Source organism: Danio aesculapii, chromosome 25, assembly GCF_903798145.1.
Source record: "Danio aesculapii chromosome 25, fDanAes4.1, whole genome shotgun sequence".
In the NCBI taxonomy this organism is placed as follows: domain Eukaryota; kingdom Metazoa; phylum Chordata; class Actinopteri; order Cypriniformes; family Danionidae; genus Danio; species Danio aesculapii.
The window spans coordinates 15,971,763-15,990,642 of NC_079459.1; the positions used below are offsets into that span (position 1 = coordinate 15,971,763).

The window sequence follows — 18,880 nt, forward strand, 5'->3', positions numbered from 1 at the left end:
ACTGTCTGCATTCACGTTTATAAGATTATGAGGTAAATTTTTGTGCTACTAGCAAGAGTTTTCTTTTTGATAGTTATGCAAAATACACAAAAAGCAACACAATATTATTCTTGCCAAATAGTTGCCGCAGGCAGGTATTTCGCTCAGTCTGGGAGCTTTATTGGACCTGTAAACTTGCTGGCAGGTGGGGACAGACTTTCACTAATACACAATGTTCAAGGCCTACCAGGCGATTTGTTGCTTAGTCAACCTATACATCTGTTAATGTAATCCAATCCCAGCAATCCAACTCAGATTAGGAGGCTGAGTTGTAATGCTGTTAGATTTATGCCAGTACTTCTGCGTGTCAAATTACCACACTATCTTCCCTGTAAGTGTGAACATGACTTGTGACCTAATAGTGTAGTGAGACTGCTTCCCATCATATACAAGACAGTGATTTTGAATTTCTTTTTAATCAAACAATCACATGGTATGCAGATTGACTGCTCGAATTAATTTAATACATCCAATTCCATTAATACAAATTTCTTGTAAAAATTAATACATTCCAAAACAGTTCACTCTATTCAATAATTAAATGTACGTGCATATCTCGGCAAATATGATTATTGACATTTGTAACCAAGGAAACCTCTTTGAGATGGCCAATAGCCAAAATAACAAGAAATAGCTAAAAAAAAAATCTAACAAAGTCAAATTGAGTCTAATAATAAACAGGTAGGCCAGTTCTATGCTCAGAATTTCAATGATTTGTTGAACATCAGAAAAGACTATCAAATATCCTCAACTTTTCATGTACAATAAATGTATAATATATAATTATGTCATGTCTTTTTAAACAACCAGGTCAGCTCTTAAGAAATCACAACAGCATTCATTAATGGCAAGCATTCTGTTCCCATTAAAATTCTTCCATTTGAGCATTTTCTCGGCATGTATTCCAAGACGGTCCATATCTTGATCAAGTCAATGACTAAAAATGCCAGTGACGCCTGAAATCGTCCAACTCGCATCAGCTGAGAAGCCACATGAGTGAGCCAGCGAGCGGAAAAAGGGCCCAGATGTGTAGTCAACTACCATGTTATCTGTTTTTTTTTTAGGCTTATATACTCTTTTGTCTGTGTCTGGAGGCTATTGACTGAAATCTGTTTACGTGCGTGAAATGAGAATTCCAATGACACGCAATCCTCAACTACAAGACTGCCATTTTCCTTTTTTTTTTTTTTTTTTTTTTTGCAAGTATGGTCATTTCAGGGACTAGAGGAGGGATTTTGACGATACAATTTGGCCAACATTACTTCCTTATAACAGCCAGCAAGGTTAAAGGTTATTTGAGATTGTGTGCTATAAAAAACCATCAAACGTGCCGCACAAAACTGAAGTCTTTCCATGGAATTTTACAGATGGCAAATAAGATATCAGTGATTAATTCAGGGTGACTTTGGAAATTGGTTGCGACTGGTTGAGCTAGGAGTCCCACAGGCATTTAAAACAAATGTTGTTGCATGAATTCCTTTGAAAGGGAATGAGAACTGGCGTAATTTCATTTGGCACAACTCAAATGTCATAGCCATCTCTGTGTTTGTGTTTGCAGAGACCGAGACGCAAATGTCCTGCTTAAAAAAAAAAAAAAAAAACACACGAAAAAACAGGGCTCTTAGGTAAGTGAGCTAAATATTGTGGAGCCAGTTATCTAACACACATTCAGGACAGGTCATTTTGTACGTTTTTCAGCCCTTAAAGGTATCGTTATTCTAGAAGTTATAACTATCATACAATAAAACTACTATAACTTAAAATCATGTATATGTTTGTACATCTAATTTTATTCTCAAATTGTGCTGTTTTATGTCTTTAATCTATTTAATATATGAAATAAACAACAACAATAATAATAATAAACATGGGCAATGTATTATAGATCTGATTTACATTAAATATATACATGTAAAATCTAGATATAATATGTATATACACACTTTATATATATATATATATATATCATTATATTGTTTGAAAATTTGAATAAAGGAATTAATAAAGGTTTTACAACATGATATTTAAGCAGAATAAACTAAAAGTCTGTGAGAGATTTATTGGGTTACAAATGTAAACATGATTTGCATCCTCTAGTCCATGAAGATGAGCCTAAGATGATGTAGTTATTCGCAGACCTTCTCATCTTTGATCTCAAAATTCAATATGAAAGGAATCAGGGCTTTTGTCAATTTTTGGCACACAGTCATTTAAATGCACATTGGCGTTTGAGGAAAACAGGCTGTTATTTCAAATCATATTTCATATTTCAACTTTTGGTAGAGGTAGCATTAGAACATGCTGCTGGAATGATAGATGCCACAAACATTTATAAAATTCATTAAACAACAACAACAACAATAATAATAATAATATGTAAAACTAGTATTTAAAATAATTAATTCTCCACATATCGAAAACAGATTTGCATTAGTATAATTATTTAAGAATTTATCTCATTTAAAAATTATATGTGTTCAATCAATGTCAAGCACTTAAACCGTACTAAGCTTAAAATATGAATAATATCAATGCTGAGATATTTCACAGATATCAAAGGAAAGAGGTTGTGAATGAAGGGCAGGTTTGGGTTTGTTTGTTTTCTTCTTTGATGATCTGTTATAAAAGCCTTTGACAAATAGGTTATGCCAAATGTGCCCACTTAAAGTAATGACAGCAGCAGCATCACATGGCAACAGCTCACATGTTATTTCACCTAATACAAAAATAACAAGCGCGACTGCATTCTACTGACGCAGGTGGGTTTATTTTGATATATTGTCAGTATTATGTACTTTTTGAAACTTAATCTTAGCGTGGGACTTCATCACTCTCTGTACGTCACCGAAAAATGCATGTACACTGATTGCACTATTCAAGCATGTTGCCTCAATCAGCCAAAAAAGAAACAGAAGGCATTTCATTTGTATTTGTTGGGAAATAAATGAAATACCTGTGCTATAAAGTGCTCTATTAAATTTGTCAGTATGTTATAGCATTAATTCAAGACAATTAATATATAGGAACAAAACAGCAGACTAAAGTTTAGTTTGCTAAACTGAAAAACTAATTCTTGACAAGAAGTCACATCTGCTCACCAAGGTTTAATATATCTGATCTAAAACACAGTAGAAACAGTTGTTATTTTTAAAATATCGTTATGAAAACACTCTTTTAAAATGAGATAATGTCATGATTCTTCAGAATTGTTTACAGAAACTTTCTTATTATGAATTTGTGAAAGTTGCGTTGCTTATCTTTTGTATAAATGAAAATTGTGTTCTTAGGATTATATATATATATATATATATATATATATATATATATATATATATATATATAAATGTGCCAAAATATAGCACTGAAGTGCTTGCGGCAACCTGGTTCAATTTCCGGCTCAAGGTCCTTTGTCAATCCTGCCCATACCCCCCCCCCCCCCCCCCCCCCCCATCTGCTCTCTATGCCTTCTTGTCTCAACTCGACTGCGCTATATAATAAAGGTGAAAAAACTGTGAAAAATGTAATTATAAAAAAATATTATAGACTGATTTCTTGTCTGAATGTTGCCTTTTGTCACTTTAATAAATACATTGCAATGGAAAAGTTGATTCAAACTGTTATATCGGTTCCACAATATGACATATTTTCCTGTTAAATATTGCAACCTGGGTGAGTATGAAAGACTTTGGTCAAAAACAATTATATCCAAACCTTTGACCGCTATACTATATTTAAAATTTTGTTGGAGCTTTGCTTTTCAGGAATCTTTATGTACTTCGGTAATCCAAAGATTGATTCCCATGGAAAAAAAACAGAGCAGTTGTGCGGTTGGGACAAACTCCTATTCTAATAAGCTTAACCGTGGAGCCTGAATGTTGCTCACCTCTTGCCTGGAATGTGCCATTCAAAAAGCAAGCCTCAACCACAGTGCAGCTACAGCGCCACATCTGAGTTCTCAGTTATTGGGTAGCAGTCGACGGGAGGAACGGGAGACGTTGGAGCAGCCTGAACCTCGCAATAAAGTTTGTGCAGAAAGGCAGATTGTAGCAGGAATCATCAGTCGTGTGCATTTGAAGTCCTTTATGAACAGCTTTCCTCCAGCACTTTATTCCTCTTTCTTCTTCTGTTCCTATAGAAAGAGTGAGAGAAAACACAGGCATGACAAAGCAGACATTTACAGGAGGAGCACATAAAAAATGGGGTCATGCTTTACTTTATGGGCTGTTTAAACAATGTTTCAGCTAAAGTTTCAACTAGTTCCTAAGTGGAAGTTGTTGAAAACACCATCATTGTCATGTCCATGAAAACAGAAATAGAGTCATTGAAAATGATGACATCATGCTTGTGCATGGTATGTGCGCTGTTGTATAAGACTAAAAGGCTTTATTCAGCAAAACATGTATTTATGCCAATTATTACATGGCTACTTGCCACAAAACTTATACACAAAACTTTGTTCTGAGCTGTAATAGTTTATTAAATCTTTAATTAAATGGAGGTATTGGACAAGATGGCGCAAAAATGTAAAAAAGGTGACAAAAATGAAACCAGCTCAATAAAACATACACTAACCTATGTATTATTCACTTACAAGATGGAGCAAAACAATCAAAACAGCAGTATGACAATAAGCAGTTACAATGTATATGAATGTGGATTTAAGTAAATGGATGTGAATGCATTCACTGATTGTCAAAGGTCATTTGAAGTTCCCGGATGAGCCTGTGTTATTTAGCGGTTGTTATCTCAGAATAACATACATGGGAATGCTGCATCTGGCCAATCAGAATAGAGTATTCCAGACAAACAATAATGTTAGTTAACATATTTACTAACATGAACAGACAATGAACAATACATTTATTACAGCATTTATACATTTGTTAATGTTAGTTAATCAAAATGCAGTCATTTTTGTCCTTGTTAACTCACAGTGCACAGTTAACAAGAAAACTTTGGATTTTAATATGTGTCAATACATTAACTAAATCTAATGAACCTTATTGTAAAATTGTCCAAAAACAAATGTCTCAAAAATAGGGGAAAATCCACAAAGACACATATAATGGTACAACAGAATGATCCCATGTGATATGTTGTATGTTCCAAGTGTTCTTGAGGGTTTACAATTAGTTAGTTGAAAAACATCTTATATATTTGTTATTTTTCAACAAATTTTGAAAAGACTTTAATAATTAAACAGGAAATAAAAAAAAACCCCAAGTCATTTCATAAATGCTGCACATTTAAAAATTTGTAATAATCATTCTTGAAAAATCTACATAATCACACACAAGACAAGTTTCCTGAATGCAATGCTGTACAAGTTTAATTGCTCCCGCTCAACTTACCAAACCAAGTCCAATGTGATACCGCATTTCTTGCAGTATTTGGACGAAAGTGCCTATATTATCTTTATTGGGGATATGTTCCCAAACTTCTGCGCCAGGCCTTTTAAGCTCACCTCCAAGTGAAATACATTTAGCTTCACCCAGCACATGCCACTCTTGAAGGAAAAAATAATCCATTACTGCATTACCAACATGTTAGCAATTATCTGAATAATAACTCTGGATAACAACACTCACCACTTCTTTAGGTATGTAACGTACAGTAATCTTGTAGTCTTTTGGAATATTCTGTTTCTAATCGGAGAGACACAAAAAAAGAAAGTCCTGAGTGCCAAAGACTGAACCGCACGATCATTTGAACATCAAAAAAAAGCACAAATGTTATTCTACTAGGTAACCACAATGTAAACATGGAAATAATTTGCTTTTCTTAGGTATAGCTACGAAAGCCACAAACATATGTAACATATTTACTTAAAAGATTTACATGGCTTTCGTCAAAAAGTCAGGCACAGTGATTTGGCAAAATAATTCATAAACATTTTACTTAAGGAAAGCCATTTAAACAACACACGTCAAAACAAAGTGATAAACTTTTTTCAAGCTGATTATTTTTGACGAGTCTAAAGAGCATGTCTGAAGAAAAGCATTTGTATATAACTCTATTATCATACTTTCTGCCATATGTCTGTGGCTTTTATTCCAACACACGTGAAATAAATTTCAGCTCCTTTCCCTTGAGTATTGATAAATCAGCCTTCACTGTTGTCTTGCAAAGAAATAGCCTGGAAAAAGAAACCTCAAGGCACTATGAAGATAGAGAAGCCTATTTCCAGAAGAGGAAAACAAGGCTTTTTATATGTTACAGTTCACAGGGAACTGAAATATGTAAACTCAGAATTGCAAGGGAAGACGTCTGACTTGTATGTTTATATTGATTTCTCATTTTGAGTTTAATTCTGACAACATTTCCCCAGAATTGTAAATGAACACCTCTTATTTTCAAAATCGCGAAATGTAATTTCTGACATCCATAATGTGAGTTTAAACTCAAAACTGCAAAATACAACAATCACAATTCTGCTCCTTTTTCTCAGACTTCTCGCAATTGCAAGTTAGCCTCTACCTTAAATTTTAGACTAAACTATTGCAAGTTCATAACTCAAAATGGTGAGTTAGAAAGTCAAAATGCAGTGAACTACGATGGACCAAATTTGCCAGAGCTCTTACCAACAGAGAAATTTTCTTGATGTCATCTGTAATGGGATTTCCTATTTCACTGGAATAGGCAGCAACTGTGATGTACAGCAATAAATGGACACAGGTGCATATCCAAATCTGAAAAACAAGAGGTACAACTTCAGGCCATCATATTTCAGATCATTTAATAGCACAGATCTGGATCATGGCGTGTCCTAATTTGTAATCTCACTGTTTATAGGACTTATAGGCAAAGCGCAAATATTTTCATTGCTATTTTGAGAACAACCAGGTCAGGTTAAATATCACAAATAAGCGTTTTTTGTCTAGAAAACTCCCTCTCTCCCTGGCCGCGTTAAAGAGAGTTGTCCCAGGGTGGCTTAAAGCTTTTGCTCCATTCTTCCCAGACCTGCGATTTGAGCTTGTTGCATAACATGAGGCAGATTTGCTCTTAACCCTGATTACAACGGTGATCCCAGACAAACAATGCATGAGCCTTGTCGGGAGAAGCGGGCCAGTGATGGAAAGAGTTTCAGCTTTGCTCTGAGAGAGACAGAGGGGAATGAAGACATGAGTAGAGTATGTAATTGCGCATTTACAAAATTGATGCTCAGTTATTACTTTTTCCCCAAATTAGCCTGGTTTTGGATCACATGACTTGGATCAGATTTACATTCAAATTTGTTCAGCAGCTATAGTACAATGTACACTGTTTACTTCTTATTGTATGACCCTAGCCTTATCTTAAAAGATTCGCTTTGGTATTCTATTCCAAAATTCAATTGTACATCAAAATGTAATAACTGTCCTCTAAAGCAACTTTGCATTTCTGTTGACGTCACGAAGGCTGTGCTGGCTATTCAATAACGTTAACTAATTTAGCTGTTGTTTTCAAACTAATAGTCAATTTAACAGTTCTTTTTTTAAACAAACTAGCTTTCTATTTAAATGTTGTTTTGCAAAAGAGCCATTTTATTCAGCTGCTGCTGTAGCATTCATTTAGTCTGTAAAAATATAACCTTGCTATTAGCTGCTAGCATTCTATTTAAATGTTGTTTTGCAAAACTAACTCTTTAGCTTTATATGGTCATTTAGCAACCGACATTCTATTAGTCTCATTTTAGCTAACAGATATTTAGCTGCCATTTTGGTAAGCAAACTTTCTGTGTAGCTGTTGTTTTATCAAACTGGAATTGCAGTATGTTTCACAATTAACCCAACAAGCATTCTATTTGAACTTTAGTAATCTACTAAAATGAACCAGGATTGTATTATTATAAAAAATAGTAATAAAAGTAGTAATCATGTTTTTTTGGTACAATGGTTGGTACCATTTGTATAATGATAGTTTTACTACAAATGGTTAGTGTGGCAAAACCACAGTTGATTTGGGCTTACTATGGTTTAAATACAATGTTGATTTGTAGTAGATCCATGGTAGCATTGTTTCTTATTTACCAAATTCAGTTTCTTGGGCATTGTTCTAGCAAACTAGCATTTAATTTAGCTGTTGTTTTACCAAACCGGCATTCTGTTTTGTATTATATTTGGTTGACGTTAAAGCAAATTAACAGCCTACAGTAGCTGCTATTTTAAATAAACATTCTGTTTAGCTGTCTAACAAACTAGCATTCTGTGTGGTTGTTTATCAAATTAGCATTCAATCGGGCTGTTGTAGCAATGTAACAGTTTGTTTAGTTGCTGTTTTAACAATGTTTAACAAGCAGCACTCAGCTCTATTCTGGTGTGCAATGTCTAGTTGTAATTTCTTGAAATAGTTATCAGACATCTTAATTCAACAGTAACATAAATGTCAAGTTACTTAAATAAGTTGTAAACTTGTGCAAGCTTTGGGCAGGACATTCAAGAAAACAAAAACCCTGTTTTGATGTTTGAATATGAATACAAATGCACAGCATACTTATTTAAACACTGCCAAAAAAAAAAAAAAAAACGCCAGACAGTTGGAGCCATCTCCAATTTCATGCTACCACTTTTTTTTCTGGAAAACCATGTGCTTTCAAGAATCAGCTGTTGACAGGAAATAGATCCTACCTACAGCCATAAGGAACAACCATCCTTGATTACATCACGGCATCAATAACTTTATTAAGTCAAAGTCACGTTAAACTGCCATACTTTCATACTTCATTTCCATGGTCACGAGTTTCCATTTACAGAAAAAATATATATATCACATTTCCAACCATCTCTTCCTGGTTAAATAGAGCATGTTTATTTGCACCATACCATAAATCCGACCATAAAGAAGGGCCATATGTAAATGCTTCGAATTAATGGACTGCAGTATGCAACTCAAGCTAAACAAAGCTAGCACACATGATGGCATCTGGAATTAAGTATACACTCAAACAACGTGGTTTATCTCCAATAAGTCTATCAGACAACATCACTGGAGACTATAAAGACCCTGTGCGTGTCGGGAAAGCAGATGAGGAGTTGTTAAAATTTTGGTGACTGAAACAACACATGGAAGTCCAGATGTTTTATTAGTTTATTGTCCATTATTTCACTTCCTCCAAGGCTTTAAAGTGCCTTCACAGCCAAGAACTACGATTTCAGCAAGCGCTTTGGATACAACAACAATCGCTCGTCTGTCTCCTATTTGAACGTGAACCATTCAATCTCACTTGTGCTGAAATAAATCAGCAGAGTGTACGCATAGCCAACCGCTGACAAAAACAACTGAACAAGAAACTACTGGCACAGGCTGCCTATGTAGGTGGCATTTCGGGCATTATAGGTGTGTGAAAGTGTAGGCATCTTCTAAATGCAGTCTTCTATAATGCCCAATTGTAGTGTATATCTTTAATGGTGAACACTATGTTAGAATATATACATCATTTCCCTAAAAATATTAATTAAAATCGCACCGTGTAAACATTCATTCATTCATTCATTTTCTTTTCCACTTAGTCCCTTTATTAATCCGGGGTCGGCATAGCGGAATGAACCGCCAACTTATCCAGCTTATGTTTTACAGCGGATGCCCTTCCAGCTGCAACCCCGTCACTGGGAAACATCCATTCACACTCATCCACACACATACACTACAGACAATTCACCTATACCACATATCTTTGGACTTTGGGGGAAACCGGAACTCCGTGTAAACACAAATACAATTTTCTGCTCAAGTAAAAACAACAACAAAACATTTTCCCACAACTGCAATTTCCTACTTTATTTCAAAACTGTAACTTTGCTCATAATTGACTTTCTATGCCATGATGCTACTAAATGTATGGCAGTTTAAAATGCTGGTAACAGAATTGCGATTGCGATTCTGCAACATGACTATATTTCACATTTGCTAAAAAAAATTTATCATAATTATGACATTATTTCTTACAATGTGACAATTTCATTTTTTTCTTTATTAATGCAGTTTTATTTTATATCTACCAATATCACCTTTTTTTGCTATTATGACTTTATATCTCACAACTTACACTAAATGTACAGTTGGAACCTGTTTGTTGAAATTTCAACATTATATGCATGATTTTATATCTCACAATTGGGACTGCTGGCACTTTTTTCTGAAACAATGTGGGATAAGAAGTCACAATTATGGCAAACAATGAAACTAATCACAATGTTTCTCGTAATTCAAATTTTCTATCCTACAGTTTGATCTCAATCTCACAAGTGCAACATTGTATCTTGTTGTGTTAATATCTCACAATGAATCCCTATATATTGCCTTTGCCACTTTGTTCTTCAAAATTCGGACTCTATTTCTATCTGCATTTTGTATCACAGATGCAGTTCCTTGTAATTGTGATATATTTCCTGCAACTTTTTGCAAAATTTTCTTGCAAAATTTTCTCATAAGTGTGACATCATATCTCATATCAGTGTTTTTCTATTTGTTGCATTTGTATTTGACCTAAAATTAAAATTTTATGTCTAACATCTGCAACTTTGTTGTTCACCATTGGGATTTTATACCTCACAATGTTACTTTGTAGTCATTTCAGTTGTTGTTATGTTGTAACTACAGCTTTGACTCTCGTAATTGTCACAACACCACCCTATATATTGCAAATTCAATGTTTTTCCTTGCTTTATATGCTGTAACATGACTTTCTCACAATTTGACTTAATTTTTTTCTTCAAGATTGTGTGTTCAGTCAACGCCAATAGCCTAGTGGTTAAGCGCGCTGACATATAGCACCATGGTGCTCACGGTGACCTGAGTTTGATTCCCAGCTCGAGGTCCTTTGCTGACCCTCCCTTCCCTCTCTTTGCTCCCAATACTGTCCTGTCTGTAACCTCCACTATCCTATCCAAATTAAAGAAAAAACCCTAAAAAAAATTAAATAAAATGTGTGTTTAGGTCCTGCAATGACTTGATATATCTTATTGTTTTCCAAATTACGAATCTATATCCTGTATTGTGACTTTGTGATATTTCACAAATGATACTTTGTCTCTCATTACTGACTATCTCTCTTTATCTCAAATGTTTTTCCTCCTGATGTCGACTTTATGTCTAGAATCATCAAGTTATATCTTGCAAATGCAACTTTGTTTTTTGTTGTTGTGACGTCACGTCTGACATCTGACTAGAGCAACTGTAAGTTCTTCCTCATAACTGCACTATCATGCAACTTGACTTTTTTACCTCACAGCTGCTTCTCATAACTGTAAAGTCACTTTGTGAGATATAAAGTTGCATTAAAGGACTAAAGATGAAAATCTACTGAAACGTGATATACAAAGCCAAAGCTGAAATGTGATATATAGAGGAGAAGAGGACATAAAGTCACATTGTGAGATATAAATTGCAATTATGAAGGGAAACGGTTGCAACTGTAACATACACAGTCACACTGCAGGTTGTAAGGTCACACTGGCATAGGGACATTTTGCGTGTGACTGTATATAGGCTAATTGCAAATTTTTCCTCATAATTTTAACTTTATACTTCACAACGTGACTTAATATCTCACAACTATAACTTTCGCACTTCAAAAAGCAGGCTTTGGAAAGACAGTCCAGGCACTGAATTATAAATACAAAGAAATCTTGAAAGTGTTAGCTTGATACAACAAAACCAAATGAGGGAGGTCACTTTCATTTAGCCAGACAAAGGAGATGTGAAGCAGAACAATATCTCATTACGGCTGACCATGAGCTGGCAGAAAGAAACAGACAACAACAACTCAACCCTTCTTTTTGAACATCACGTTAACAAGTAACTTGTTCGGCTAGAGAATAGGACAGTTACCAGAATCATGCTGACCAGACACTTTGATCACTAGCTTTTATTAACTTTGCAATCACCACAGAAAGACATACAGTGAACAATGTACCATTCACTACATAATCTTATTAACGAGAACAGAGCCCAGTAGTGTAACACATGGTGCCAAAAAAAAAAAAAAAACGTCTAGTCACCATTGATCTCCATTCTTTTTATCTTTTCACAGTTATTACTTACATATTTCATGGCCTACATAAGTCTAACACTTCAAAACAGGCAGAAACCCTCTAATACAGTGCCCGGATTAGACAGACATCATTCTAATGTTAGCTAGCCACATATTCGCAAAGAGGCTCATGCTAACTCTTCATACTACAAGGGAAAGGCTTAAAGTGAGATAAACAACACAGTCTCTTAGTTTTGATTAAAAAAAAGTGACCAGATGTGTGTCCGGAAGGCAGCTTTGTGAAGCCATGTGATCTACTTTCACAGGCCAAAGAAACAAGAGGACAAACATCAGCGTCCGGAAAACTAGCATAATCGTTTCAGCCTCTGTTGAATAGCCAGCGACCAGTATCCACTCAAAAACTACTCAAATCGAATTTACCTCCGCTAATTGCACTCAGTCTGCTCATGTCCATTCAGGTGCACTTTACAAACCCCTGGCTAACCAAATAAACACTAGCTAAAGATGCTATCACATGTCTCAAAGAATATATACGCTTTCTCATGTTGCCTAGACAGAAGAATGTCAAGTTCTTCCTCACCAACCATGACTCTACATTTCTGTGGCTTGTAATGATTATTTCTTTTATGGGTTTAGTCAGTAACGTCAAAGCAATTGGGCTTCGCTACTCATCTCAGACCAATGAAACAATGGGAAAAGATGTAGTGCATTCATACTAGCTGGAGCAACACCAATTGCACACACGATGTCCTCTGATGAGTGTTTAAATAGAGGGTAACAGGCCACAGGAGTCCAATGAAATGTGATCTGGCTATTTGATAGCTAATTTAAAGGGGCTGGGTGGGAACAGAAATAATAGACTGGGCAACGGCCGTCCTTGGAGGGAGGCCTCATTCAGGAACAACTGAGAAAAGTAGATATGCTAATGTTTGAGGTGCATGCTGAGAAAATCAGCACTGGGAGACAAAAAAAATACAACTGTATTACCGCAGAATGACTCGTTTCTAATAGTTAATTGAGCCAGGCACTGAAAAGCTACCTGGAGTAAGTGCTGTAAAACAACAGCCAAAATGGAACATTTAATACAGAAATAATAGAGGACTAATGGGGATCATATTATACATTTAATTTTTGGGACATGCAAAGTGTGCCAATGAAAGCAAGAGATTTATTTTGAAAAGTGATTTCATTTCTATCATTCGCTGAGTGCATTATGCAATTAAGCGGTTTCTAAACACGGATAAGGTTTCAGACTTATTGTAAATGGCCATCCGCTATTGAAAACCTTTTTATTTGGATTGGGCTTAGCCAATGTCGAAGCCAGGTGAATGTCAAATGCCATGTAAGCTCTATAAGGATATGGAAACAAAATGAAAGAGCTTAATGGAACTTGATGTTGACGATATTAAGGTTAAACCCTCAAGCAGTTTTTTCTTCCTTATTCTTGGCATTTTATGTACTTTATCTCGATTAAGCCATGTTAGATTTATTTCAAACCACATATTTATGTAATAACTTATTAACGTACTAACATCGACTCAACCTGTGTGTTTAGATTACTGGGTAATGAATTTAGTGCCGATTTAGTAGACTTCTGCTCATCGTTCCCTTTGCCACTCATCTTTACAGCACAAGTTGAATTATCTGATATGACAAAATCAGATTTACAGATCATAAACTTTCACAACAGTAGACACAACAACACACTATCATTCATCTACAGTCCAAACAGGAAAAAATAACAGACGTATGTCACGAAATCCAGCACCAATCCACTACAAACTCCAGATTAGCAGATCAGTATAATATTATTTATCATCGCTGTCTTTTATAATAGTGCTGTTGGTTTAGATAATAATAATAGTTATAAATAAAGTTTGGGCTTCCTGCTTTATACAAACAACTACTTCCTTTAGGTGACTTTGGTTCAGATATTTTCTCATATATCTTCTTATTGTATAATTTACATAACAAATATTTTCACATATATTTTCTTATCAGAATGCATTACAGTTTTATTTAATGAAGTAGTGCTGTGTTAATTAAAGCTGGGTTATTAACAAAATAATACTTTTTTAAGTTGGGTTACTTTATTAAAAATGTACTTATGACTCATGCACAAGCATATACCATTGGTTAATATTGTAGTTCATGCTAGATGTGTTTGACAGATTTGTTATCATTAAAACCAGTTTGAATGTTGTGAATGGGATTACTGTTGTGGTCTATAGTACATAAGTTATGTCAGCAAACTGTCATGTGTAAAAGTTGTGGTGAAAAAAATCTAAAATTTTACATTTCCATGTCCAAATGTGCATATCATATTTGTACATTGAATAAAATTGTGTAAGAAAAGTTAGCTGCACATTTCACAACCTTTCCAAAAATGGAGTTTTCCAGGAAGAAGCTCTTCATGTGGGATATGTGTGGAGAACATACCAGAAAGAAATCTGGTGGTTATTTATGAAGAGGAATTCATTATTGCAAATAACCAAATTTTCACCTACTTGCTCATTTTTCCGTCCATAGCAAACTTCCTCATTGTCACATTGCAAACTGTCACTAACTTATTTTTGCCTTTGGGCTTGGCATACGGTCGAAGGTGTTTGCTTTCATGCTAGATGCTTCACATAATTGAGCATCAGTTTTTGCAAAGGGGTGGATGTATGTCACGATTGATGGCAAGAAACTACAATTAATTCAATGATCATTAACGTACTAGGTTTGGTCTCTTAACTGCATCAAGAGAATAATGATCCCTGAGCTGTATGAAAAAACGCATTCCACATACACAATAAAACACACATTTAAATAATCAGTCCTGACCAGAAATCAAAACTGTCATGTTATTTAAAAAATAAATAAATCAAAACTGTCATGTGAAGAGCATAAGCAGGTTTCCTAGTGTGCATGTGCAAATGATTAACTTTTTTGTGTGTGAAAAAGGAAATGTAGGTCAAAACTGCTGACGCTGAAATAATAATTTTTGTGGTAGTCTAGTGGTCATTTTATGGTGACATGCTCATGGGAGACCACAGTTCAAGTCCAGCCTTGGCTTAGTGTAGTTACAAATAAAAAGGCAACGATAAAGAAATGAAATTAAACATACTGACAGGTAAAACACTGAATGTGAATTACTTTACTGAATTTGCAGTCTTGCTGTTGTGTGGATGCACTAACATTTTGATCTATCATGCCCATGGGAGAGGAGGGTTCAATTCCAGCCTCAGCCGTGTTCCCTTTCACCTCCCTTCATGTTCTGTTTCTCCTTCACTGTATATCAATAAAAGGGCAAAAATGCACCAAAAGGACAAATGAAGTCTTCAAAACCGTACATCTCGGTTAAAACCCTAGAGCACCCACATGTCAATTTATCATACTAAAACCGCCGCACTACAAGAAACAAATATTCCCTATTGAGCAAAAAAGGTGCAAGGTGAATCTGCCCTTCATACATCATGGACTAAGTCTTCTTTAAATAAGAGTGAAAATATCTTAGGACATGTCACATGCCTTTTCCCCCCCTCAGGTGAATCTTAATTTACAGTACACAAAAAACAAGCGGCGAGAAAGTGAATTCACTTAAAAGCAAAGATGGGAAGCGTTATTGATGCATTTAGAGTAAATACTCCCACCCCCAGTCAATGAAAACCATTTTCCACTGGCTTATTTCCCGTTGTGCAACATGTCCAAGACGGAGGAATGTATCAGGAAATCAAGTTCTCACAAAATATGCTGCATGTAGATTTTCTTTTGGGTTAAGCACCTGCGTAAAAGATCAGAGGTCGTGGTTGTTTTATAATCAGGGTTATATACCCTTATCTCCCTTTTTCAAAGACCTCATATCTTCCGACAGTTGATTAAGTTTAATTTTCAGACTATCACAAAGCTACATACTATTCTGAAATGAACGCTCAATCAACAAAATGAAACATTTCATGGCGAACATTTGATTAGACCATGTAAAAAAACATTTTATTCAACCAAAGAAAGTTTTATGAGCTTAATTCCTGTAGTAATTGTTTAAGAAAGTTGCAGCAATCGTTTACACTTTTGCCTCAATTTCCACGAAAATTCACAGTGAGAAGCCTACAGTGATTAAAAATGATTCTGACAAGATCACTGGAATGGAAACAAACATTATTGTAACGACGTTTGCCTGTGCGGGATGAGAAAGCGTGTTTGTGGTACTTAACGACAAGTCAATTTAATACAAAATAAACCATTCTGCTGCCTACTTCCACATAGGCTACCCGCTCCAGCCCAATTTAAGTGCGCACAATTCGTTTTCGTGCGCATTAAGCGCCCTAAAATGACAAACTGCAACAAGCAAAACGCTTTTCAGACTATTTTGACAACCTATATTTCCTCCAGTCTTCAAACAATGCATTTCCGCACGCACAATACAGATAAAAACAAATGCAAATCGCATGTGGTTCACAATAAATAACTAGCGTTAAAGCAAAACCCGATCACTACGTTTGACTTTCTTCATATGGAACGAGAGGAGTAACTCCAATGTCAGCGAAACCCTATTTTATCTTACTTCTGCGGGCAGGGAAAGGGTTCTCTTCATCCCAAAGGTACATATCCAAAATCATCATAAAGTAGAATCCAAATCGGGCGGGAAAGAAAGTCACTTAAATTTGCGTATTGATGGTAAGTATCCAGGTAGACGCTTCATACCGCACGATGGAGAACGGAAGGCTGCAGAAAGAATCAAGAGTTTTTTCCCAAGAGCAAAGCCTTTTTATCGTGACTCGAGCGCACACCCGCCCACCTCAGTTTCTCTCAGTCTACTGCCCTGTGTCTCACTCAATCGATTTCACAATCACCATCTAAACTTCCAACCGAGATTTATTTAATGGATATGTTTTCCTGCTTATTTTCGCAGAATTGAGTCGCTTGTTTACGGCTCGTCCAGACTGCAACTAGTTGTGACATGTTTTGTTGTAAAGTAGGCTATCTGCTGCGCGGTGTTTTTTTCACCCTGAGGCGTTACACAAATCATTAGTGATTGTTCTGGAAAACGTTTATCTTATATTATACACGATTTATCCAAACGTCCTGACGCAAACGAGGATTTTTTTTGTAATTATAATGGAGGCGCAGCTGACCGTTCAAAGTTTTTGTTAACGGGGAATTCAGTGTAAAATTGAAATAGCACCCTCTGTTTCATCCCTATACGCATTTTCGGGGTTTCATACTGAACTTATATTTCATTTAACATGCAGCTCAAATGTGTCCATATCTCTTGTTTGTGTGTCATGTATAGCCGAATGTGACAGACGTCTGCCAACATCGAGGTAAACAGTGACATCTACAGCAGTATTCGGGCTAAACTGGCTAACAAGGGAGAGTGAAATTCTTAATTAAGTTACCCTCTAGTCAAGGAGAATTACTTGAAGGTAAGACTAGTAGACACAACAATTCATATTCTTGTGGAAATATGAGCTTCTTTCCAGACTCTTATTTTGCTCCAGACAGCTTTAATATCTTAACATTTCAATGTAAGGAAGCAATATGTTTACTTGGAATATTCTTACAATCACTGTTTAAAAAGAAAACAATCAATCACTCTTTAAGTTGCCTACAATTCAAACACATGATTGAATAAAACTGTAAAATTAAAGGCAATAAATGTCAGTCTCATCTGAGTTGTTTTCAAATACATAATCATACAAACAATTGTATGATTCCTGTTAAAATGAGTTAATAGCCAATACTAGACTGATATAGCATGCAGAAGTCAATGTCTGTTTTTAATATCTGCAGCACAAAGTTCATAGTTGTTTTTGGATTTCTGAGGCACAGAGAAATTTTTCCTCTCACAATTCATTTGAAAAGGTTTCGATGTGGAAGCACAGAATGTACTACCTTCAATTCACAGTTAATGCGTTTATGAAAGTGATCATTACAAAAAACCTATGACATTTGCAAACTTCATATGTAGCAATTCACAATTTAGGTAAAATATTTATTTTATATAAAATCATATATATAATCATATTGTATTATGTGCATTTGTTGTGACTTCAATACAAACATAGTATTTTTATTAATACATTTGGCAACAGATAAATAAGTATTTAGCAAAACAGTTCAGATATTCAAAATAACAAAAATAATTGTTGTCAATTACATTTTCATTATCTCATCTATTATACAAACTCATGTCTATAGATCGCCTATTATACAAACTCCTAATATCACATTTACATTATACAGTAACTTATTCCAGTCTACATAAGGATAACATACAATCCGCTTTTCTCTCTTGGGCACATTTTTTGAGCACATCTACTGGCTCAAAATGGCTTTGTTTACAGAAATCTTTTTCAAAATTTCCGTCTGTCATTCCTGTGGGACATTCTTCAAGATTGTCTGATGAAGCGAGCGGGGTGGATCTTAACAAATGGGCCAATTATGTTGTTTTTTAACTTAAAAATAAAACTGACAGTTTATCCCAAGAATGAGTCTACCTCTTGACACGACATAATGCAAGTTGTGCCATTGGACATATACAATTCTCTATTCTTACTCCACATTTCACTTAATTAAATAACCTGCAGAATTAAACTACCTGCAGATGAGCCAATGGCAGTTGAGTATCAGTTGCACAGAGACCTAAACTGAGATATCTTTAGGGTTGTGCCATAGAGAAAGCATTAGATAATTTGGTTTGATGGCGTTTGTGTTACAAAACTGGTAAAATTTTGTGCCTGAGGAATTTTTTAATACTAATCCCAGGTATCCTGAGAGAATGGGCAATGGAATTTATTTTAAAATCTAAGCCTAAAGAAGATGAACAGCATACATTTGTTTTTGGAAAGCTTTTGCCTCTGTAAGTTATGGTTGACTAATGTTAGC

The 18,880-nt window shown here is 35.2% G+C and overlaps 1 protein-coding gene across 1 annotated transcript; it reads right to left on the reverse strand.

The window, feature by feature from the left end:
* Positions 1–4,144: 4,144 nt before the first annotated feature.
* LOC130219015 (kit ligand-like) lies at positions 4,145–8,069 on the reverse strand. The gene is given in 6 exon segments (XM_056451287.1): positions 4,145–4,168; positions 5,391–5,461; positions 5,464–5,545; positions 5,628–5,684; positions 6,621–6,728; positions 8,049–8,069. Coding segments are annotated over 6 exon segments (363 nt in total).
* Between the last annotated feature and the right edge of the window lie 10,811 nt (positions 8,070–18,880).